The sequence below is a fragment of the Zerene cesonia genome, chromosome 18, assembly GCF_012273895.1.
Source record: "Zerene cesonia ecotype Mississippi chromosome 18, Zerene_cesonia_1.1, whole genome shotgun sequence".
NCBI lineage: Eukaryota > Metazoa > Arthropoda > Insecta > Lepidoptera > Pieridae > Zerene > Zerene cesonia.
Genome location: NC_052119.1, coordinates 1,990,340 through 2,016,318, shown reverse-complemented (window position 1 = coordinate 2,016,318; position 25,979 = coordinate 1,990,340). Strand labels below are relative to the sequence as shown.

The window sequence follows — 25,979 nt, the reverse complement described above, 5'->3', positions numbered from 1 at the left end:
TTTATGGCATTTACAACATTATATTATAAGGTAGCAATGATCTATGAACGTCACGCGTTACTTGGTGACTATTTATTAATTATAAGAAGTTTTATTTCAATCAACATCATTGCCATCGTCATCATCTTTCAGCACATCTAATATCTATAACAGTTCTATATTATATGCTATATTAAAAATCATTATTTTATTACTATGGGCAATTTATATAGTCTGTATCCTAACAATTATCATCAGCCTTTATTTGTTTTGCCTCCTATGAGAGTTCAGAGCGGCGGTGACTCAGTGGCTCAATAGGCGAGCGTGGAAAGAATAAATATCCTTGATATGGGATCATATATGTTAATGTTGTATAGAAGAATTATCGCTTTAATATTAGTTTACTTTTCTCTGTGTGTAGATTGAAAAATTCTTTATTATTGTGTTTAAATTAAACTTTAATAGCTTTGCATACGATTGTAACGATAAAGCTCGTTAATTCTGCACGGTTATTTCATTAAAGCGATTCACGTATGAAAACCTATCATAAAATACAAAGTCGTATCTTACAATTAAACGATTAGAATCACAGTTGAACCGGTCCTAGTAAAAGTGTTATTAAGATATTACGTTCAAGAAATACGTATGGTACAATGCACTGCGGTTGACAGATTTCATAATTCAATGTGAGAGGGAAGTCTTGTATAAACCGGTAGAAATTAGTTAGTGACAATTGCTTTGTCACATTGTTAAACTAATAATCTAATATAAGCTAGAGAATAAATGTAGGCGTACGTTTTGAGTCACTGTGATAACACTTTTGTGATTGTGCAAGCAAAGCGCTTAATGTAGTGAAATGTAGTAAAATGTAGTGGAGTGTAGGGTTGGTTGATCGTTCAAAAGCGGGAAAGTAGTCTAAGTAATAATATAATTATAATGTAGTGAATCTATAAGTTTACTAGCTGGAATCTGGAGCTATACTCGCATTGTACACGGCTAAGATGTGGCCTATGTTTTAGTCCGGACTATAATCTCTCTTTGTACAAAATCTGCTATAAATCAAGAGGATTTTGCGTGAAAGAGTAACAAACAACCATGCATTCTTAAAAACTCTCGCGTATATGATATTGTAAAGTTCTTTATATCTGACTCTTCCTATGTAGTATCTATGTAATTTATGATTGTCATGGTATTTTTTTATCTCCTTGTGGCACTTTATTTTCTTTGACGATAATCAAAAGTCACTGTGCTCCCTGAAAACTGCTGGAAAATCAAAGAACTATAAATACATCGTATATAAAATGCTTTAAGAAAATTGAAGGTCCTTTAACAATTTTTTCGCTAAACGCATAAAAGCTAAGGAGATTCGTTGGCGTACAGAATACCGTAATATTTCCATTATCTTCGCTCAATCACAATATATCACACAGCATCTTACGCACGTACAAAATAATACGCACGTAGCGTGGTAGCAAATATATCGTGATTATGATAGCCTTTAGCACTGGGCTTATGTCATGATCCTTGTCCTATATTTCTTTGAGACATGAGAATATAGCTTGATAATGTTCATTATATGAACAGCACCATAACGTCTTCGAAAGGATTTAGCCGGTTTAACAGCTGCTCTGTTAACGATATCGTCAGTATAAGGACATAACTCTTTCCTACAAAACAGATCACCGACGTTCCTGGTGTAGGAAGTACCACCCCAGATTCTAAAATTGTTGTCCCAATATATAACCTACTTCTAGGCAATGACAACAATTTCCTGTCAAACACAAAAATAAAATTTAACAAATAAACAAATTAAAACCATGGAGTTGTACAGTAACAAAACACATCCTTTGTTTTTGAGAACATCGTTTATGAAATCTCAATTTGAGTGTGCTGAGTATTTTTTAATTTATTGCGATTGATTTCAACATTTTTTTATTAAATAATAAAAGTTTTACTCAAATTCAGTAATCCTATTATTTACTTTTTTATATTACTTATTGGTTCGAACGTGTCGTTTTGCGTTGGAGATTTTATTTGACTGTAAAATCTTTAATTTTCATTTGAACTTTTACAGAGGTATTTGGCCCGATTTTATAGTTTGGGGCTTTGATGTTTACATTTTAAAGGCATGTAAGTCAATGCTTTTACACAATTTAAAATATTATGTGAATAATTACATAAGTAAATAAAATTGTATATTATTTATAAGTTCTGAAATGTATTGACGAAGTACTATATTTGAACAACTGCTTAGTTTACACATTTAAAAATCGCTTGAATGAACGTAATATAATAATCCATTTGCGAGGAAGCATACTTCATACGATAAATAATTCTTAGTACGTAGACACTTCATAAATTCTCGCAATACATACAGCTTTGTTGACCCAAATGACGTACAAAGTTGTTCATCTGCCTATGGAAAGCCACACGTGTTTCCAGCTCAGTAATGATCTTAGATCTAGACGTATATCAGCCTGCGACGTGTGGTTGTAGATCTTATAGATCGATCTACTTGCGCCGGACCACTTAGCGTCCATTAAAGTATGAAGGAATTACGATATGTCTTTATTTTGTTGAAAGGTAAGGGCGGGGTTGGAAACAAAATATGATAATGTTTTTAGGATCGATACATTGAGATTTTCATTTATTTACATGAGTTGAATTTTGACTGTATATTTCATAGGGCTCTGGTTTTTCAGAAGTGGAAGTAATGTTTTGTTGTAATTATATATAAATAGCGTTTAAGTAATAACTGTATCCACTTATATTATAATTAAAAAAATCTCAATCTTCTTAAGCTAAACGAATGATAAATTTATAATAAAATAACTTTGATTAAATCAGAAGTAAGTGTTGTGGGTAGGGGTTTTATATAGTAATAAAGCGTAAGCCAAGTTTGTTCACGTAAAGGATTGACTCGTAAACGCAACCTACGGAGTGACATCTGTGGCCATATACATTTTAATTAAATGCGGGTATATTTTGCTTCTTCATATTAAGTAACGCGTCAGCGTAGAACCGAGGGGTCCTGGGTTCGAAGCCCGGTGTAGACGCACAAAAAAAATGTGTTGGTTTAGCAGGACACAGAAGGCTAATCACCTACTTGTCCATAAAGAAAATCGATCAGTAAAACAGATGAATATCATCTGCCCCATATCCCACGGGACACGGGACTTCACTTTTACATTAAGTAAAAAAAAAATCAGTAATATGCGAAAATAATCACTACATAGTATAAAACAAAGTAAGTCCCTTCCACTGTATGTCTCTCCCAATGTATATTGCATCTTTAATAAATGGAGTGATGAAAGGAAATGATATACATAGCACATTCATAATTTCACCCGTGCGAAGCCAGGATGAAAATAATAGGTAGGACTACGATTGTCCGTTACAATCAAAGTTATTCAGTCAATTATACTGTATACTTTATAAATAAATCAGCCCTACATATCCTAACATAACATCCAACTAGGGGCTATTTATTTCCAGTTCCCGGTAGTTTATTCAACCGGATAAGATGACACGTTATTATGTAAGCATACAGAAGGAGATTGTATAGAGATCGAGAGCGGAAACTTCTAACGAGAGAATAACAGACTTCACGTCTATATGAGAATATTTTTGATGTTATCGCAAATCTTGGATGTTTATTGAATATTTTAGTCATGTCATATTTGGTAACCTATAGTTTTTTCGCATGTGGAAAAATTGTTTATCTGAAAATGTTATTGCTATAAAGGTGTTTTAAGTTTATGCTATACATTTATTAATTTGTTTGAGACGTTTGTGCTTCATATATTTCCTTTGTAGATTATTAGAATTTGTTATTAAACTAAAAGTTCTCTTACATTGTGAGTCAACCTCTTCAAATTGATTTTCATATTTTGTATTACCTTTGCTGCGCAGTTTCACCAGTGGATGAATACGGAGGCATAAGCATGTCTTATATATGTTATTCTGGTACATATGTAAGCTTCATAAACCTCATTGCCTCACTTAATCTTTACCGTCAAATATCATCAAAGTACGTATACTTTTATCGTCATTAATCATCACCCTTGTTTAAATATATTGCACTCCGAAAACGTCAAGCAAATATATAAGTTTCATCGCTAAGTACCTTTCTTCCATTACAACAAAAAGTGAGTGAATATTAAAAAGGTACGGCATTTCACTGCCGCGCATAATTTATGATATACTAGCTGTACCGCGCGGTTGCACCCGCGGACGAACCCACGGGCACAAGCAAGTATTTCTATAGCTTATGCGTATTCCTATAGTTATACATATATAACTACATCACTGCCAATATAATCTAAATTTATTCAGTGGTGTTTGTATGTACCTCCTTCCTTACAAACTTTCACGTTTATAATATTACTAAGATACGGACCCACAGCGTTCAGCTATTCGTCTAATATATGCCTATACTTCTCCATAAACTTTTACTTTTTTCACTCAAGGTCATGAAAGTGAATTTATCTACCTATATATGTCTAAAGCTAGTGGAAAGTAAAACGGTTTCACTTTCCTACAAATTACAGATCACGCCATTTGTATATATGATTGGCCCTTCGCGGAGGTTATGATTTACAACTGTTTGAGCCATTTGGTTTGAAGGTACTTTGTTGGAATATTGTTGTTCTCGGAGTTTTGGAAGCCAGTTATGTCTCCTACTTGGATATTTATGTTTCCGTAATTCAAGTTTTGAATTCGAAATTGCTACGAGTATTTTAATCCTCTTTTTCTTCAAGTTAAGAATACTTCAAAAGTCAGTCGCTGTTCACTATACTAATCAATGCTATCAAAGGAGTCGTGTATAACTCATAATACATATAAAGGAAACAATCGCTTGATCTTGAGCCTGCAAAATATATAAATGTGTAAGTCAAAAAAGTTTTATTTCATTGCGGTAAGTACTTCGCCTCAATGTAAATATATTTAAATAGATTTTTTTCTTAATTTTCTTATCTTAACATCACATTATCCAGTCTTTATACTCACACATTCATTTTAACGACCTATAACCGGCAAAACGGCAAGATTTTACGATCAATAAAGTTTTGTAGCAAGTGGGTCGCAACATGAGCTCTTAAAAAAAAGATGCAATTTTAATTCAATTTTTAAAATGCGCGCTCCAACGGTTCTTCTCGCACATTATGTAAAATATTTATTTAATTTAGATACTAGATAGACTATATTTGAATAGTAAAGCAATGGAATGACTCGAAAAAAAAACAAAATGTAAAAAGTGGTATATGACATTTATTTTTATTTCCTTGCTGTGTTCGTCGAACATTCATACATGAAATTATTGTATTGATAAATGTACAAAATTTACGCTACCTTATTTATTTGAATTTTATCTTTAACAATTCCAAATAGATAAGGAAGGTAGTTAAGTTAAGATAGTTAGTAAAATTGTTTCTACTAAAAAAATACTACTATTAATGATAAGTGTTAAATATGTTACGTATACTCGTCTTACATACAATACATAATTGATATATTGTATTTGAGACCAGTATTTTTCACATTACAGTGAAAGCGGAAAATAATTTGAATGCTGATTGCCAGTTCGGTTGGCTGTTATTGTTGTTTTATGTAAACTGTTGTCTTCTGACAATCGTTGCATTTTATTACCATATCGTGGTTTTTGAATGTATTTTCTAGTAATTCTCCCAGTTTTGTATGTAAAGTACGTATGACCTATGGCATTTATTGGTCTGTTTTATCTTATTGATTACCGAAAAACAAAATTAGTGAAAACCGTATTAAACATTCTGTATACGTTAAAAATATTTGTACACACTTGCGCAAAATTTGTTTTGCGTATAGGCAGTTCTGAATATTTGTAAAATATTTTAATAAATTACAGTTTTTGTTACAAGAAAATATTTTATTGTATTCTTTGTTCTGTTATGGGATATGCACTATCGGATAATCATTTAATTTTTGACTTTTCATCTCTCGCAGGATATGCGTTCAATAAAAAATATTGTATGGATCGCGCCAGAACAAAAACATGACTAGCGTGTTTGTTACATTAAAACTAATTGAGTACAGAAAAGCATTAATATTCCAGCAAAGCAAATAATTAGCGTTGAAGATATTCATTTGTAAACTCAACGTGTAAATATATTTGCAATGTGGAGTTATGTGCGAAGTTTTGGGGTTAAGTGGCCGGCGACATGTCCAGTGTTTGTGTCGTTTTAGTTTGCAGTGAAAACGCGGGATTATCTCGCGGCTAAATAAAGTTTAAATGGGGCCATTTTCAACTTCATTAACGGCATGATTTTGTTTTGGGAAATCATAGACATTAAATACTCTTACTAGAACGCAGCTGACAATATCTTGTGTGTTCATTGAAGCTATAAATTGTGTTGCAAATTAAATCCAAATATTGGTGCTCAATGTTGAACCGATTTTACGTGATTGGAACAAACATCGAGTAGTTGGATATACAGCAAGCTATTAAATTATCTGTGCACATAGGTACATAAACTCTCTACTATACTATTTGGTAGGTTAAAATATTCGTAATTTGTTTGCACTACTGTAGATTTTAGTTTTATAGCAATAAAGAAGAGAATTGTCTGACACAGATAAAATAAAACAAAAATCAAACGTTTAATAAAGAGTAGGTATATACATTTGTTTTTATTAAATAATTATCTCTATAATTAAATTTCCGGGATAGACTATTTTCACCTTTATTACGCGTGTGAAACCGCGGGCGGATATCTATTTATTATATATAAGGTGCAGCGATATTATGTCTAATTAAGTTAAACACTGAGTGAATAAAAACATGTTTACTCTATAACCTTTCAAGTAATTTCCATCGTTTGTAGGACGTAATTGTGGAATTTCCTCTCAGTACAAACAATTTCACTGAGGAAAGTCAACTGTCAGCTAGATGTGATGGACAGAGCGTGAGTGTGTTCTGATGCGTGTTTTAGCGCTGCACCTTGTTTGTTAATGTGTTTTGTTATTGTGTACTACAATACGGTATATGCAATAAGTAGTGTGATACCGTAAGATGAAATACAGTTTTTGGTAGAGGAATATCTTAGGGTCTAGGAAAGAAATATGATAGGAGATTCAGTTTTATTGTACCGGTATTTAACACTGTTAACAATGTTTCAATTAATATGCATATTGCTAGGCTAAAAAAACGAATCCTTCTCCCTTTTTTTGAAATTTCCGCTATTTTTATAATTTATATTCAGACCCTGATTGCCTTGACACCTCAACAAAACAACAATTTCGGCTGCAAGGTTGTTTCAAAGAAATGGGCATATAGAGTGAAATAGGCAGGCATAAGCCATTACCCTCCTTACATAGTTTGATAAAATATGTCCATGGAAAAATATATAAAAACGATTTTTCATTTATAGTTTTATGGCATTGCTTTAAAAATCTCTCAAAAAATTACTACGGAAAAATTTGGTAAGTACTGCACTGGTGTATACGTTTAGATTTCGTGACCAAAAATCGATGACCTATTTTCAAGTAGCCCCTATGATTATATATATCTATATTTGTTATGGGGAGGATGAATAATAATTCTTTGTATTTTAAGGAGATAAGTTTTACGATGAAATCCGTTTTCTCTATATTAAATTTATTCTTAACTTACGATATTGTGTTTCTGTTTGTCTATTACACTCCATCATGGTGTTGTAGTGATAAATATTTATTTTAACTAACATTTATTAATGTACCTATTTCAACTGTATAAAAACATAACGTTTTATCGCTGTTTCCTTTTATCTTTGCGTGACAATTATCTCGCTATTCGAACAAAGAAAAACAGTAAATCTATATATAATTACATTTATTTTAACAAATTATACAATTAGAGTGCTATAATTACACATTTGTAGAAACACGTACAAGTTTTTACTGATTGAAGTTCTCGGAGATTCCAAGTGTGTCAAAGAAATTTTGAAATTAGATAAGTTTTCTCGTCATGAATCTTAATTAATAAATTAATTAATTTTATGATTAAATTAGCTGGCAATTAGTCCGTTACTGAATTATGATATAATATTATCCATAAATTTGCAAAAACACCTATCAACGCCTGGAATATTAAAGTAGGTATATCACTACACTAGCTGACTCACACAACTTCCCGTCTCCTATCAAAACGGTATAATTTGTGCCATTTTTCATTGCAGCGTCGTTCGTTTTTTGATGTATATCGTACAATCTTCCTCAATAAAAGTACCTGATGTTAAAAAAAAATCCAAGCCATTTTCAATTCGTGGAATAAGGACGTTCATACAAACACTTAGCTTTGTTATATTATCTATAAATTTCAAGTACCTGGATGACCAACCGCTACAGAAATCTCGGCTAATAGACGCAGAGTTTTGCTTCAGACAATATTTGAGCGTGTTTGTGAGTCTTATGTCATTTGTGAGTAAATCAGTCAATTGCTGCTCCTATCCAATTATTCGGGGATAAATATTGGTTCGGGTTCTATTGATGTGTGTGTGTCATTAGAAAAAAAATGAGATACTCAAGGAATAATTTGACAGATGTGATGCCCCTTGGGAAATTATTGATATTAAAAATAAAGTTGGGCAGTTCTATCACTTATAATTTAAGAAGAGCATGGATTTTTATGATTTTTATTTGGTTGGATTTCAATGTTGCATAATAATTCATTATCGGAAAATAAATTAAAATACGCCCAAAAGGAATCGCGTTATTTCCTGTTTACGATTTATGGTATTTCTGTGCGAATCGTCTCAATTGTAAAAGTAACGTATCGTTCAATAGTACTCGTATCCATTATCTTACAATAATTGACCAATTAATTTAATCAACATCATCATCAGAAGAAAAATCCATGTAGGATTCCACTGTACCTACACGACGGGCCTTCTACAAAATGCAGGCTAAATGCATGCTGGCAGATGACACATGTCGTCGAACTTTTGATTCTTGGATGTTACGGTCTCCTCACGGTAATATCCTTCATCGTTTCGAGTGCACAATGTTGATAGTGTGCTGATAAATTAATACATGAATTTATTTCCTGTACACTCGCCAATGCATAACCGACTTTTCGATATAAGTTCGAGCTCCTCAGCATTGCGGCGCCACTTCTTGCTATTTAATTATTCGACACTTTTATGAGAATTGGGAATGCAACGCACGAACGCAACAGGATATTCCCATAGGAACCTAGGCTTTAATTAATCAACAACGTCATTAACAGTGAATAAGACTTTATCATGATTACTTAGTAGTTAGTACAAGTTAGCATTCTTTACAATCAGGCCAAAGCAATTCAAGATTTATGAAGCTCCTTCCATTTATTTTAGAGACTTAACTGTCGTTCTTTCTCACGTTTCCTTCATTCTTCATTTCGATCATTATTCACCAGCATTCCCAAAAATGAAATGCCAAAAATAAGAAAAACATTGTTATAATCTTTATTTATTATTTATATAAAAATATATACTTTTATGTACATAAAAAGATTACGACTTTTTTTAATCCTCTAAAAATTTTTCATTTATTTGATTTGCCTAAGCTAGTGTTGGGACGATAACTTTTCTATACGACGATAAAAAATTCAAGACGTAAGAAGAATTCACATTCATTTTTAGCATAAGCATACATTCTCCTTGCTTCTTCAAAGTAACATATTATGGCCTAAGACAACTGTACAATTTACAATAAACAAAGACCCAATATCTCCATTCAAATACTAGAGTAAATTGCAAAAAAATTGCATTCACAACTATGTATTTACACATACAGAACGACGGCGTCCTCGGTAGAATAACGGAGTATAAATATTACTTCTATATATTATTACGATTAATATGTATAACAGACACATATGATGATTGACTTGATCTATTAATAAATCGTCAAAATACATTAAGCTGTTTAGGCGTAAATTATATGCAAATGTTCAAATGAGTTAACAAACTTTCACATTTATCATATTCAATGCTTGTAATATTGCAGAGTCATAAATATTAATTAGCCAAAACTGTAGCGGTGATCATAAATGTTTTATAATCTCATTAATTATTGTCACTGATTAATACTAATGAGATAGTGGCGGCGCGTTTCATGTACTTTATCTATTCATTTGACACAGACCGCGTTATAAATTTGCATATACCGTTAAATATACTCATAACGATTGATCTTACGTGACATGTGTATTAATTTGGAATTATAAATATTAAATCACTTCTTAGTTGTATAAAATGAAGTGAAGAATTAATTGCAAGATTAGGAGTTGAGATTAGTAGCAGTTGAATATGCTCGCACTATTTGGTTTCCATAAATAGAATTATATTCAAATGTTTCATATTGAAATATAATTCAAACAATTATCATGTAGGGATGCAGCAATGCGAAAAATATCAATTCGGTTAATGTGTGCTTGGAAAGAGAGCTTTAACTTTGTACGAAACTTGAAATTTAACACGATACTTCTAACTATCACTAACTGGAGAATTTTGCCTCCCTGTTGCATAAACGCTACCCTCCTGTACTCATTTAAATTAAACTAGGCGACTTCGAAACGGCGGCCAATAAAAACCGAGTCGTTAGCAATTTCAAGCAATAATTAAAGAAAATAAAAGTATGATGAAAACTTGTGTAGCTGTAAACAATTTCCGAGCACGCTTCACTTTTATCGCCGAAGTTAGACTGGGGCATTAAAAACTTAACGACTGAACATGTCTGGTTCTTCATCCCCTCCGGTGGAATTTGTTTTATGTATCATAGAGTAATATTATACTGTTAACTTTAGTCTTGAAGTTTACGCAACGTTAAGTAAAAAGTTTATATTAAAAACTTCACAGAGCAGTGAATTTTTTATGATTTTATGTATCTGGTAATACTACGAAATTAGACTTTACTTTGAAATTAATTTTGCTGGATGTATTTTTATATGTACAGACCCACGTAATAGTGTTTAGTGGATAACAAATTAAAAGCGCAATAGGCACTAGAGAGCAAGACGCGCAAGCGTTTTAACTACAATAAACTATACAACAGCGATTGTTGTATCCAAAAATATGACTCAATTCAGGATGCCACAGCTAGAAATAGAATTTTCAATGTTAAAAAAAATCAAATAATGAAAAATTTCTTTGATTTTGACTTTTATCTAATGCAGTGTGAGCAGTGTGGGCAGATCATAAGAGCTAATTTTAAAGCCACATGCATCATGCTAACAACCTGCTTGTTTAATTACGATGACGTGGTCCATGTACGGATATAGTTTATGTTACGTTTACAAAACCAATAGATGTTCTAACAATACAATGTCTATGTACCTTTGGATTGAACTTGCGATTATAATGATTAAAGAATTCAATATAGTGCAACATACTCTTACATGTTTTGTTATATTATAGGATATAGGGTTACCGTAGGAGTAAAGTCAAATATAAGTTTGTGAATTTTTGTTTTTGGCTATGAAATTTTTTAACGTTTCATTTTGAATTTAAAGACAACTTTTAGAAGAAAATAGCACACGCACATAACATAAAGATATGAAAAACATAGTAATAAATAAAACAGTATAACCTATGTAAAAACGGTGGCCATATATTACTAGATACTACTAACTTTAATGGCCGGTTTCACTACTTCTAGATATGTACTGTGTTGCTTTATCTGTCAGTTGAAATGGCAAATAATTAATAAATAATAAATACATTTTAAAAGGGTACCAGGTATATTATAAGTAAGCGGTGAAAGCGGTCCTTAACAATCATCTAAAACATTGTACTCATCTTCACAAGATACTCAATACAATGATCTCTTATCTAACGTTTGTTGTTATGAAAAAGAAAAACTGCAAACGTCAGTATGACAGTTAAATGCGAAATAAATATTCAAAGCCCAGCGGCGTTCGCACCGCATGCGCAAGCCCTGTTCCATTATGATAAATAGTGCTAGTGATTAGTAAACCTGATCGCAGGCAAATTGTTAACGATTTATTATGATTTCCCCGTACGGTTTTAATTTGTTTAACCTGGAAGTGTACAGTTAACCCTGCAAACTAAGGGTTGTTTACCATGTATGTTGTTGGATTTGATTTATTACAATAAGATAGATGTGGACAAAATATGGTTAGTAGTTAAGTAGCTAGATATCTGGTCTTGTTTGATAGTTGTTGCTGATTTAATTGCTGGTTAGTTTATATAATATATTATCCTGTTGTATGTTGGTATATTTGTTTTAATACAGTAAGATTTTTTAATTGTCTTTATTTTACACGATATTCCATTATTATGACAATCTATAGACAAATTCGTCCAAGGTATATAATATATAGCTCGCTATCGTTGCTTTTTATAGTCTGTATTTTCAAACTGAAAATAAAAATCCTTTAGATTAATTGATTAAGCAGTTGAGAAAATTACCAATATCAAATGATAATACGCACATTGAAACACTAAACATATAAATTTGACGGCATAACAAAGCGGTAAGTGGTCTAGTGAGCCCGTATCAGAAAATAAATTCATTAACGTCATTGTACACAGCTTTTACAAAAGCATATTGAGTACGTCAAACTGCGAGCGTGGGATTACAATGAAAGTGTGGCCCGATTTCAGTTCAAATTACAATTTATTACTCTATCCCCTTATCACTGTGAATTGTAGGCTCCAATACCCATCCAATACACAATTTTGATTCGGAATATCGACTGTTTGTTTATTATTCCTTGTGCAATGCTGCGGTGACGGTAAAACATTATTAAATCAATTGATTGTACAGTATTTACATATCATTTTATGTGAAATATGCAGATTAAATACTTAATTACTAATATTTTCATTAAAATGGTAATCATACGCTTAGATTATTAAAACAGTCTCGTATCTTCATTGGGACTTGCTTTCGAGGTTACAGTAGAATTGATGAAGTGTGAAATTTTTTATTGATAGTCAAACTTCTTGTCTAGTTAGCCTGGAGTATGTTTATTTCAAGCTTTTTGTCGGGAAGTTGGTACGATAAAAAAGACACTACAATTCTAATACATAATTGGTTGTTTATATGATTTGCTCGATAATTGAGTTGTTATTCCTAACAAACCGTTAATGTCATTAATCAAATGTCGTTATGTGCTCAAAAAATACATGAACGCAATACAAACAACAATGTATTTGAAAAACATAAATTGTCACGTCATATTAAACCGATCGTTAAGCGTAAACCGCGTTCGGTTAACAGAATAACTGTACAAGATATATGAAAGTGAAAACAAGCTCATGGGTGTATTTGCCTTACTAAGAACATTGTCTGACAGATAATTAATAATTGTTGTAAATCGATTGTTGTTACTGCAGTTATTTTTATAGTATTAGGTTTTTTTTCTGTAGAAATCTTATTTGCTTCTTGATTGATAATTAGTGCGTTTTTTCTTGAAATTTTGCTCAGGTGCGATGCAAGGATTTTCATTCAGGTTTAGTTCTTTTGATAATAGGTTTATTTTCAAGTAAACAACCATCGAATGCGGATTTTACAAAGTAAAAACAAGCCATCGCTTAAATTAACGGAAACCATTAAAGTAACAAAGGTCGAGGAATTCTTGCAGTTGGTCGTAATTTACAAACTTTGTTAGGAAAACAAATGAAAAATTATCGCCTCTGTGTAAAGCTTTATTAACATCGCCCAAATATTTGTGAAAGTAAGCAAGTCTTGTTGCCTGTATAAAAAAGAAAAAAATACAAATAATTAGACTTTGTTAATTCTTCAACTTCATTGGGTATATTTACCCTTATTCCAATGGCAAACCCGTAGAGGTAACGTTTTGCAAATATTTTTATAATGTTACGGAAAAAATTTGAATATATTTTTATTGTTTTGCCAGAAACGAGGAGTTACTAAATGTAGATAAAATAATACAGCGAACAATTTTGCATACGTATCTTTTCGACTGACTGACAGACTGTTATTTGGCAAACAGTTAAAGACAAATAAAACTCTATTATTTTGCTGTATCCATTGGAATGCAACAGCTAATTTGCTACTTTTAAACTGTTTGTTTTCGTCGCTCCAGTAATTCTTACGTTCTTATTATACATTCTGTAAATTTCGAAACGTTTTTGTTTAAAGTATTAAATAATTTAGCATTAATACTTCTCAAGCTACGTAAGTTCAGGTATCCGTGTTTTGTTTATCATTAAATCAGTTGAACGAGAACTACTTTCCTGGACAACTCATAAACTGGTTCCGTTTAATTTTTAGTTTTATAGCATTGAAATGCTTTATAAATGAGAAATTTTGAAAGAATAGAAAAAATTTGATCACGAGGCAGGATTCGAACCTGCGTATCTTGCCTAACCGTAGCAACCGTTGCTACGGTTAGGCAAGATACGCAGGTTCGAATCCTGCCTCGTGATCAAAAATTTTTTCTATTCTTTCAAAATTTCTCAAACTGGTTCCGATTAATTGTAGTTAATTTAACTGTTATGAATTCGCACGTGTAATTCGCGTATGATATAAAAGTTTATGATCCGCGGTAGACGCAAAAGTGAAACATAAAATGGCGATATTATTTGCATTTGCTGAGGATGGGACGCTGTAGATATGTATTAATATACTAATTAAGTAGTTAAATTGTTGACTGAACCGCGATACTAGTAATTAAAGATCGTTGAGAATTGCTTGAGCTCACTTGGGAAGTTGTGAGCAAGATGTAGATAATAAGTTATAAGTACCAAATGGAGAAAAATAATATGATCATACACTGTCGTTAAAGAATTTACACTCACAATTAGCAAGGTGCTTTGATAAGCAAAACATAGATACATTAACAAGGCAAAAATCGGATCTTAATAGAAAATAATAAATCTTCTTCTTGAACTGATAAGCTTTAGCATAACATAGTTTTAACGTCTTATAAATTAATCAGCACAAAATAATCACTATGCTTTCACAATGTCATCACGCTCGTGATCTTAAGCCAAATTGTATAAACTAAATATCAAATTTATCATTAAATTTATCATTAAAGGGGAAATAAATTCTCCCCAATCAAACTATAATTAACAAAATTTGCTTAATAAATCAACTTTTCTTGCAAAAATGTCCAGAATGCAGCAATCGAGTAAACCCGAAATATTCCCCTTTCAGTGCAATAACCTTCGCATCTGTGAGGTCATCATTTGTCATCAGAAAAAAATGACACTGTATCACTACGGTTCAAGATAGTTAAGTTAACGGTGTGCGGCGCGGGCCTTGTTAGCTCTGTGGCAAACCGCATAGACTGGATTTGATTAATACACGGAAGATGGATTAAAATAATTACTTGTGTGATGCATTTTGTGGTGCTAAGGTATGCGATGATTTAGGGTATATACATTTATGTAAAGGGTCGGGCTATGTAGGTACGAGTATCTCTCGCATTAGTATCCCACTCTCATTGATGACAGTGCCCTATCTTGATCGTAGGGTTTTAAAGCGACGTTTCGAAAAACGGCGTTTCTCAATATCCTCTATACAAAAATTAAATGTTCTAGTCGCTTTTATCTCACATATAGCGTAATAATTGAAAAGATATCGGAACTTAGCAGTTTCAAAACATAACAATTTACTTTCGCATAACACTACAATATTATGGTATATTAAACTTATGAATTATTTTTCGTTTACTATCGTTTTTCCAACAATACATCATCTAAATTATTAATTAAGATACACGCGACTTCTTCATAAAACCATTGAATGTATGTACTAGTCAAACGCTTTCATTTGATATAAATGCTGAGGGAGTCGTGGAAAAATATTTAATCCCATTTTGTGGCGGCCACCAGCTTTTTTCATCAAACATAACTAATTACCACCACAAGGAAACTTAAAAGGAAAGACAAAGACGACAAGACACACACACACACACACACACATACACAGCCAGATAGACACCGACATGAAAGTTATAGCCACTCATTTTTGCGTTAGGGCTTAAAATGATAGTAAAGAATGTTTTGATAATTTCTAAACTAATACATACAGTTCATGTAAACTATAGCGTGTTTTAGAGCAACACGTTTGTGTGTTTTACACATATGTTTTGTTCGCATTGTAATTTATTCAAATAGTCGTTATTAGTTATTGGAAGTCATTCTAGTCGAGGTTGTTTAGTCGCTAGTTTATAGCATTCCTTAAATCTCTAACAATTTTCGACACTTAACGGCTTTACATGTCATCCCGCATTCAAAGCGAAAATTTGAAATAATAACGATTTTTTCTTAACACATTCGCAAGTCATCAAAAATAATTCCAGCAAACGTAAGTGGAATGTAAAAAGGACTGTACAATTACGAACAAAAAGTTCAATTTTATTTAAGCGCGAATATAATAGTATAGTTAATTTGCGTAGCGAAAAAACGGATCAGCAAAAAGAGCGCCAAAAAAATTCGCCCATTGAGAAGTAATCAATTCTTCTGATCCGCTGAAAGCCGTTAATCTAACCGAGGAATAAAAAGTTTATCAGATTACGCTTGAGTTGCTCATTATTGAGATCTCTTAAATTAAAAGTTATAGGGGATGAGTGATCCTTTTAGAGTACCAAGAGGAGGTCGCTTTAACGGTGTTTTTGTATGCACGCAAATGGCTTAAAGATTTCTTGGTTGATTAACGTGTTGCGACACTCGAATGGTGCTTGTTAATTTTCATTCTGTACTTACTATGATCTGGTAAAAGACAATATATTTTTGCGATATTGGACAAAAGTCAGGCTCGAAAATACATAAAATACCCAATGATATTTGAAATGAGTTTAAAAAGTAGACTATTGATGATTTTGATATGATGATATTTTAATTTGATAAAATTTTAAGATAATAATATAATCTCATTATAAAATAACATGCATATAGTATGTGCATATAAATATAAATAAAGTCCTTTTCAATATACCGGGTATGGAAAATATTCTGCTTCGTTATTATATTATAATTTGTGATTATACGTGTTATGCACAAATTATAACGTAACAAATAATTTAATGCTTTACACTGCCGTCATAGTTTCCTAATAGCATATAGAAAAACAAACTATTACTTCAATGGACGTCTATATAAAAAAAAAAACAGCTGTATATGATGACATCAACTCTAATGAGTATAACGTAACGGCACGACGCCGCTTACGTTTGGGCATGAATTAAGTGTTTTGAAAAAAAAAACATTGCTACAACTTCTTCAGTAGCTACATCTTTTTTTAATTTAACAGACGTTCCGTTGACGGTTATTATAATAACTTTTTGAATAATGGATTTACGAGGAAATGTATTTGGAAAATGGGAAAATAAGGATTTTTAAACGGCTATTCATTGTGTTCTTTGTATTTGCCTTTTCTAACGAAAAATAGAGTGTTGTATATTATAGAGAGAAAAAAATCTATTTGCTAAAGGCGTGATTGTCACTGTTTCCATTAGTTATTCGACACAAATAAATTCATTTTTAAATAAATGCAAACTATATTGTGACGACGTTGGATGGCAGCAGAGCTGTCATTTTGTTAATAATAATTTAGCTATAATCGGACATTGATGGATGAATGGATAATTCTGTTACAAAAACGAAAACACTATAAATTTATTTTGTTTCCCCTAAGAATAATTAAACGCTAACCACCTGTGACCCGTTAGTAACGTTAGCGCTGTTATTACTGTATCAAGTTATTTTATAGTGTAATTGAAATCCCTATATATTAAGATTTAATAGCTACTCGGAGTAACATTCTTCGGTAACATGCTGCTATTTAGTTATGCAACTTGTTATTAGCCCATCTGTCCCCTACTATGGTAGTTCTATTTTAGAGGGTTCTAGTTCTTATAAAAATAAAGTATTCCAAAACCATAGAGGCATAGAATATGTTGATATTATTTACTCTGTAAAAAATCATTGCATTACTATCAATATCCAGGGAAGAAACAGATGATAGCGTTTGTATGGAGTAAATACCACCTGGCTTTCCTCTTAATAGATTTTTGATTTTGGGGGCCGTGCATATCTCATAAGATTAGACTTATATGTCTGTGACATGGGTTACGTACTTATTTTTACAACACCATTGAGACAATTTAGTTACTTTTATTTATTTATGTATTTACTTATTACTTTGTTGCACTTCATAAAGTATACAATTAAATATACCTTTTAATTAGTAATAGCTAATATTTCCTAGTCTTCGTTATCTTAAAAGACATGAAAATATGCTTGAGAATAATTTATTTTTTTGTTAGAACATTCCTGTATAAGTTTTATATTACCATTATACCTACATTAAAATTTACTTACGAAGTATCTACACAAGCCTCGTAAAATACAATTGAGATCTTCAGTCTCCATGATACTGTCAATTATCACGATTTCCATCTTAAGGGGTTGACTAATGACAAATCGTCCACTTTCGAGTGTTCCATGGAATCCCGTAGTACATCTGCTGGCATCTGAAATGTTCCGCGCGTCCTTGGTATTTAACGGTACGTGAGATCCTAATGGCTACTGGTTTTGAATCATTACTGGGTTTAGCTGGAGCTGGCCTACTTACAGATCATATTTTCCATACGTCCCGGATGTGGATAATCCCGATATTGTGAAAGATTTGAAAACTTCAAAGGGTATTTTTAGGGGTTTTGGACATGTTCTATTACTTGCGTCCAATTGTTCAAAAACAACCTATCGCTAATCCATTCCATACTTCTTCAATAAATGAAATTACTTTCATCGAAAAACATATATGCCTGCAGAATTGAGCAGTGGGATCATATACTATAACACATTTCCACGTTTGTATAACATTGTGATAAAGAACTTTTCTCAAAGTGTGACAAACTGACAGAGAAACACGGCGTAATGCGTGTCAGCTCAAAAAAATAGGCTCAATTCCCAGTAAATAATATTTTGCGCAGAATGCGAATTTCATGTTCTTTCTGATTCCTCTGAGTTAAATTTTATTTGTTTAACACATTTTTGTTGCAAACACGATAAGAATAATGGGGTCTTTTGTACCGTTTCAATTCAATTTAGTATACTGGTAGGTACTTAATTTGATTGTATTGTCAACTAAGTTTGAGTCTTAAGTTAAGTGGAAGTTTTACGCAAGACGTGAAATAGTTTAATGATGACAAAGAAAATCTATGTGTTTATTTGAGTTAAACAATTGTTATTTAATCTTCATATTTATTTTCTTAGTTCCGATGATAATTTCAAACAATATACGGATATGAAACTCGGAAGTACGAATAAAATTGTGTCGTAACGGTGACAAAAGAATTATTTCCTCGTACCGTATGGGAACTGGTCGGTTACATCTTTATTGTTACTATGATTATGCTTTGTCTTACGCAATCTGGTGAAATGATACGCTTAACTATTGTATCCCCTTTGTGGTGAAGATAGAATTTGTACACTTACAAAACCACGTTGATCCATTTATAAAATCATTATGTATAGTTTTAGAGATAAATTTTGTTGTAATGTATTTTTTAAGGGTTCCTATCTATAGATACAAATACTCGCTAAGCGTTCATTTTTATTCTATTCTGGAGTAATAAGAACTAATTAATGAATTTAAAAATTCTACGCTGTACTTCCAATATTCCTGTTAATGGAGATTATATTATTTATAGAATAATCGAGTAATAAATTTAAACATTTATCGTATTGTTTAGCTTAATGCAAAAGCTTACCGCAATACTGCAAACACTAACTTACATTACACATTATAAATTTTCTAAACACATTACCACATTGCAATATTTTTTGGGGCATGAAGTACACGACCTTAATTCAACAAACATCCAGCTTCTTTTGTCTCCAACTTGTGTAACATACGATTGTATGCTCACAATTTCGTGTTTACTTTCGTTATATTGTAACAATGTATTTTATTTTACGTAAATAACACCCATTGTTGGCAAACGCTGGTGTATTTTTCAGAGAAAATGAGAATTTTGCAACCCAATTTCAAGAACGCTGCATAAGAGCTAGTAATTTGTCATCGTAGAGCAATGATAGTTATGTAAATGTATTTATAAAATATGGAGACAAATGAGATATGTGACATATAACAAGAAATAATTGGAGTATGAATTCATATGAAACAATTATTGTATTCCATTTTATTGCTGCACTTGAGTACGTACCTACATTTCATAATTTAAGATTTGTTAAATAGATTAATTATTAATTGTATGACTGATCCATGAAAATAATGACTATTTACTGATTCTTTTGTATTTACTAACTAGTATATTATAAGAGATTACTTAAATGTTAAGAATTTTTTATGTAGTATTTAACAATGTACCTATGTTAGAAAATTTAAATGAACGAAATAACACTCAATGTTTGGAGATTTTTATTCAAAGTACAGATTGAAATCCCGAATGATTTTAAATTTTTTAAAGTACCTGATTTTAGAGAGAATTTATTCTAAGATTTCGCATGTCTTTCGTGAAGTATTCCAATTAAATACTGGTCTTTAGTAATTTAAAGAGGAAAATCGGTTCTACAACTTATTATATATATAGATAATGTACCGCAAACATTAATCAAGCTATTACCATCTTCAATTACTCTGTCTCACTTGTTGATTTATATAAAGCGAAGCAGTACCGAGCGGGTTACACCCATTCCCATAGTTTCGCTATCGATTTGAACCAGTTCATGCGTTCTTGTTGAATGTGTTTGTGTTCGACTAGCTGTGCCCGTGGCTTTGTCGAGGTGTGAAGGTCTGTTTCCCTTTCGGGAACAGTCGGTCCATGCATGCAGTTTCAGAGAGAAGAATAATTAAAGATTATCAGCCGAAAAGTTGTTTTAGGCGAAGATATGATCATTTTAATCACAATTAATGTTGTAAATTTTAAGGCAGTCTACAAAACTACCTATTGTAGAAACCATTCTATGTCGTAGTATCATAGATAATAATTTTCGTTCGTCATAAATTTTATTTCAGCCACTGAAACTCTAACGGAAGTTGACAGAGACTTTTGGAACCATAAAGATTAAAGTTTTCGTTAGTAGATTATTTACATAAAACCCACCTCGTTATCGGAGGTTCATTTATTCTGGAATATTCTTCAAAGGTTTCGTCTCACTCTAAAATCACTATCTTCTTTGAAGACGTTCAAAGGATTGAAATTTCATACTCATTAGGAATTTATTTGCGATGAAATGTTTCTGCATTTTATATTTTAATTAAAAATTCATCTTATTCGGGTGGACATAATTCATCTGGAAAGATAATTTTAACATCTTTTTTAACCATCTATTGAAAAAACCTGCATCGAGTGACGTTGCAACGGTTTTGATAAATATAATATGTTATAATCATTATTAGTTAGATAATTACTTAGGTTTAGTTGTAAGTTTTTTTTCCTTGTTGAGTCTCTGTCGCATTGGGTTGTAACTTGTAATGACATGTGATTTGAATAAATAAATAAAAATCTTACCTTACTAAATACTTACCTGTATAAATATATATACATTTTTATTTCCCATTTTCGTAATTCTCGTATATTGGATGACAGAAATAAATTATCATGTAACTTTTATATCAAATAGATCCGAAAATAGGAAAACATTTTGCATGTTCATCCACGGTCAAATTATTTATTCTCGAGCGGGAAGCGCGCTGTTCGCGCCCGGCGTTCTATCAGCACAGATAATAAATATAATACAGACTAAATAAAATGAGTTTAAGCTAGATGCACACTCACGGACTTTCGCCGGGTGTCGGCTGTCGCGTGCTGATCGCATCACTGATGCTACCGATGAGGAGAGCTTATTGTAAGTCATGAGTTCTAGCGATTAATCAATAAATTTGTTTTTATTATTTCAATTTTACCCGAATGAAAAACCTCAATCAATGACTATATCAGTAAGTAACCAAATGGTGTTATATTAAGGAATGAAGAAACGAATCTATCTATCTCTAATCGTATTTACCATTATTCATAAGTTATGATTGGGGTTTTGTTTATTAATAAAACATCGTACTTAATACTTTTTCGTTGAGTTATATCGATTTAATTATAAAACTCAAATTTGTATTGGTCCATACCTACTCAATCTTATATAATATACTTATTATATACATAATATATTAATTATCATTATAATATCGGCAGATATTACTATTGCAAATTAAATTTATGGTTATTTTAGTTAATTTTGTGTTTTTATATTATATTTTTGCATAATACAGTTGACATTTTGTGATTTTACAGTCCTCAACTTGTTAACTTACTCATCTAGGATATTTAAATTGTTATTGCCAACAAGAGAAGCCGCTATAAACAATCCAGCAAACAGCTGTCACAAGCATCACACAACGCCGTACCCGCATGGTTCCCGCCTAATTGAACATACCGCGCAATTTGTTCCTACCAATGAGTTTCTACCTTAAACCACGCTAAAGATAAACGGTAGTTGCTCCTTGTACGGCACACAACATATTCTGTTCAATTTATTGCTGATGGAAATTATTTCTCACTGAAAACGGAACCTGACCTGTCCTGTGATAAATGAACAATAAAACCTTTCTATATTTCAATGCGCTTGACCATCGACAACAAGAAATGTGCGCAACGGTTTTCTTTACTCTGTGTAAATGGTAATAAGATTAGCTCAGCTTATATAATCTGTGAATTGTAGGTACTGTTCGTTGGTTTGTAATAACAAGGATTTAAATTTGTTTTCGCAGGCGTCCTGCGTCAATTCTGAATTAGACAATAATTATTTTATGGTTATTTTGATGGAAAATTAATGCAGGTTTCTCAATCAAGTATATTTCAGAAGCTTTTCATGAAATATAAAAAGTTTATGTTGGGGTGTAAAAATGATTGAGTGAGAGGTGATTTTTACTTATTTATCATTGGTCAAATAGAGACCTTTCATGAAACGATACTGCTTATAAGGTGAAAGAAGGAAATTTGTCGTTTAGTGAAAACTTTCGGTTTTAATTGTGTCGCTTTTGTTTAGACCTAGAAATAATACATATTAAATAGTTCTAGGGAATACATTCTGTTTATGCGGAATTTATTCAAATAGGGCAATGGTTTCATGAAGTTTAAAAAAATTATTAGGCCAAATTTAATAATAATTATGTTGTTACCGACAAATTAGATAGTGTATTATAAATCCCTATACCCAAATAGCAATAAAAGATTTCTCCCATTGATAATATCCTTTCTTTAAAACACAAAATAGACGACCTAAATAACGTGTCTATTAGAACTAAGTAACTATTTCCTTTATAGGAATTGTACCCTTATTAGTCGTAAATAAGAATTTTCCTCTATTTCATAATTATATAAATATGGTTTCGAGAATAAGCAATGTAGTAAAATGGTATAGGCTGAAGCTAATACTAAATAATTTTATGTAATAACTGTATTGGTTAGATACTTGATTATCCAGACAAAGCATTTAAGAGTAACCCAATCCATAAAAGCATAAAATGTAGACACTGGAAATCTTCCTAGAAAGACTGCTAATATCTTTAAAGTTAATCGATTTTCTTTCAATATGTTCTTTACTGCATTTCGTTTAGGGTTTATTTTCGTCTAACCGTATATTTTAGGCCAAACCAGATAGCCTAATAGTAAATTCAGTAAAAGATTCTTATTTATTGGAGAATCTTGGAGAAGCTTTGTTTTGTAATTGAATTAATAGTTAAAGTTTCGAAGGAAGAGGGTTGAAATGTTTTGGCAGAAGGGTAAATCGTATTTCTTGCAATAAAACGTAACTGGATAAAGAAAACGTCTGCAGCGAAACTTACAATTGTTGCTTAAAAACTTGTTGCTTTATTTCGTACTAGATTTATGAGTAGATTTTTGGCAAGGACTACATTGTATCAATACATACGTCGATTTCAGCTATTCATGTGACTCGAAGACGGAGCTGAGTAGACTTATTTATTACAAAAAGATTTAAGAATTATTAAGATATTAAAAAAATTGTTTTATGTAAAGTCATAACTTAATAAATTTAAACTTTAAATAAAATGCATGTATGTGATTCGGAACTAATATTATTAATAAGAAGATTCTGACTTTATGAACCTTTTCTGTTAGTATCAAGAGTACATAAAAATCACTTCTTGTTGTATAACAAGAAATGATTTTTTGCTATTGCTAGTGACATCTGTTGTCGATTTTCTTGTAGCATAATTTTGCATGAATTTCATGTTTAGCTACTCACCCATAGATGGCACTGATATGAAACTTTTACTATTATCTTAGAGATGGCGCTTTAATAAAAAAAATAATTCTGATTTTAATAATTTACAAATTTCTTATTTTGTATAAAAGTGTTATAAAATGATATACTTTCATTTCAGGTTATCAGATGTCGCGCAAATCATGCGTGGCTGGAGGCGCGCGTGGTGCGTGCATGTGGGTACAAGAATGCAACCGTGTTGGAGGCAAGCACGCGGGCGTGTGTGTCGACGGCTTTATGTTCGGATCTTGCTGTCGACTGCCAGACAAACCAATTATTATAGAAGGTCGGTTGAGTTTAAATTTAGATTGTCTTCAAATGTTAAATAATTCGCAATCTCTTGATTGCGAATTATTTAACATTTTCTTACCTAGCTTCTAAATTTCAATTGCATAGTTTTATTTGAATTTAAATTAATTGCGATCAAATTTAATGAGAATGAGAACTAAAATGTAGGCATACTTAAGTAAGCATTGAATGTTTCCTGCGGTTTTTGTCCGAATTAAATAATCCAGCGAAATGAGTAGTTTCGAGTTACGAAGCTTGAAAATTTATAGATTTAACTTACATTGATTTCAATATTAACACAAGACAAATAAGACATATATATATAAAATATTATAACCTGTAAATATTATATTTTAACAATACAACAACTTATTTTCAAGTATTTGTGTTTATTTTTTCAGAAACACCAAGTCCAGTCACCATCACAGACAAACCGTATACAGCGCCACCTGCCGAAGTAACGCAGGTTACATCTCGACCTACAGCACAAACGCAGCGGCCTTCGTTCATGACAAAACCAATAGATGGCGCGGCATCATATAACTATAGACCGCCAGAAATTAACCTGCCAATTGGCAATCTAGAATCAAATAGCGAACAAAATAGTGATATAGTTAATAAAATAACATATAACAGTGTAAATAAGTACCAAAATGTAAATAAACCGAATGGTGATGTGGAAGCTAGTCCCCACAACAAAATCTCTTCTAGTCTTAGCCTAATACCGGGTGCGCGCCCTATGGCCGTGTCGGAACAACACGCTGAAAACAGTATTTCTTCAGGTGAGTATAATTAAGTAGTTCTTAACGAGTCTAAAAGATGGCGATAATTTTAATTTGTCCTAAATTTTGAAATTTATTAATTTAACATTCATAAAAAACCATGAAATAAAGATATATTAAAAGTCTGATTTTGTGATTGATAAAATAAAAAGCGTCTTTAAGAAAATATTGAGATTTCACTGACTGACTGAATACTATTGCTTTGCAATTTCATGCTTTTAATTAACCTGAATAACAAGGTCCATATGTGCCATACTAAATCAAATAATCCTACTGTTTCAGCACATATAATGTCCAGGCCCAACAATGTAAACACAATGCACTGGCAAGCGACCACCGAGCCAGCGTTCATCACCAAGCCTCGACCCTCGAGCTGGGAAAAACCTGGGAAACCGAAACCAACCAAGAAGTTCACTACCACCACCAGCAAACCGCATAAAAACTACTTGAAACCGAAGGACCCAATGCTGAATATGATTAATAAAACTGATGATACCACAGCGCCGACTATACATACTACTGCCGCGACAAGCAGTGTCGGTTAGTATTTGTCACGGTATCAACTCTACTGTCCTACTAATATTATTATGAAAGTATTTAAGAATGGATGTAATAATTTTACTACCCATATTATTATTATAATAGTCCTCTATTGTACCCGAGGTTGTCTGGAAGAAATCGCTCTAAG

At 31.9% G+C, this 25,979-nt stretch overlaps 1 protein-coding gene across 2 annotated transcripts in view; it reads left to right on the top strand.

The window, feature by feature from the left end:
- LOC119833713 (serine proteinase stubble-like) overlaps window positions 1-25,979 on the top strand; it is an 85,376-nt gene that overhangs the window by 53,990 nt on the left and 5,407 nt on the right. For both annotated transcript variants that reach the window (XM_038357856.1, XM_038357855.1), the window contains exons 4-6: window positions 24,343-24,507; window positions 24,911-25,291; window positions 25,574-25,831. In XM_038357856.1, the coding sequence (XP_038213784.1) occupies window positions 24,343-24,507; window positions 24,911-25,291; window positions 25,574-25,831 (804 nt within the window). The remainder of the gene's footprint in view (window positions 1-24,342; window positions 24,508-24,910; window positions 25,292-25,573; window positions 25,832-25,979) is intronic.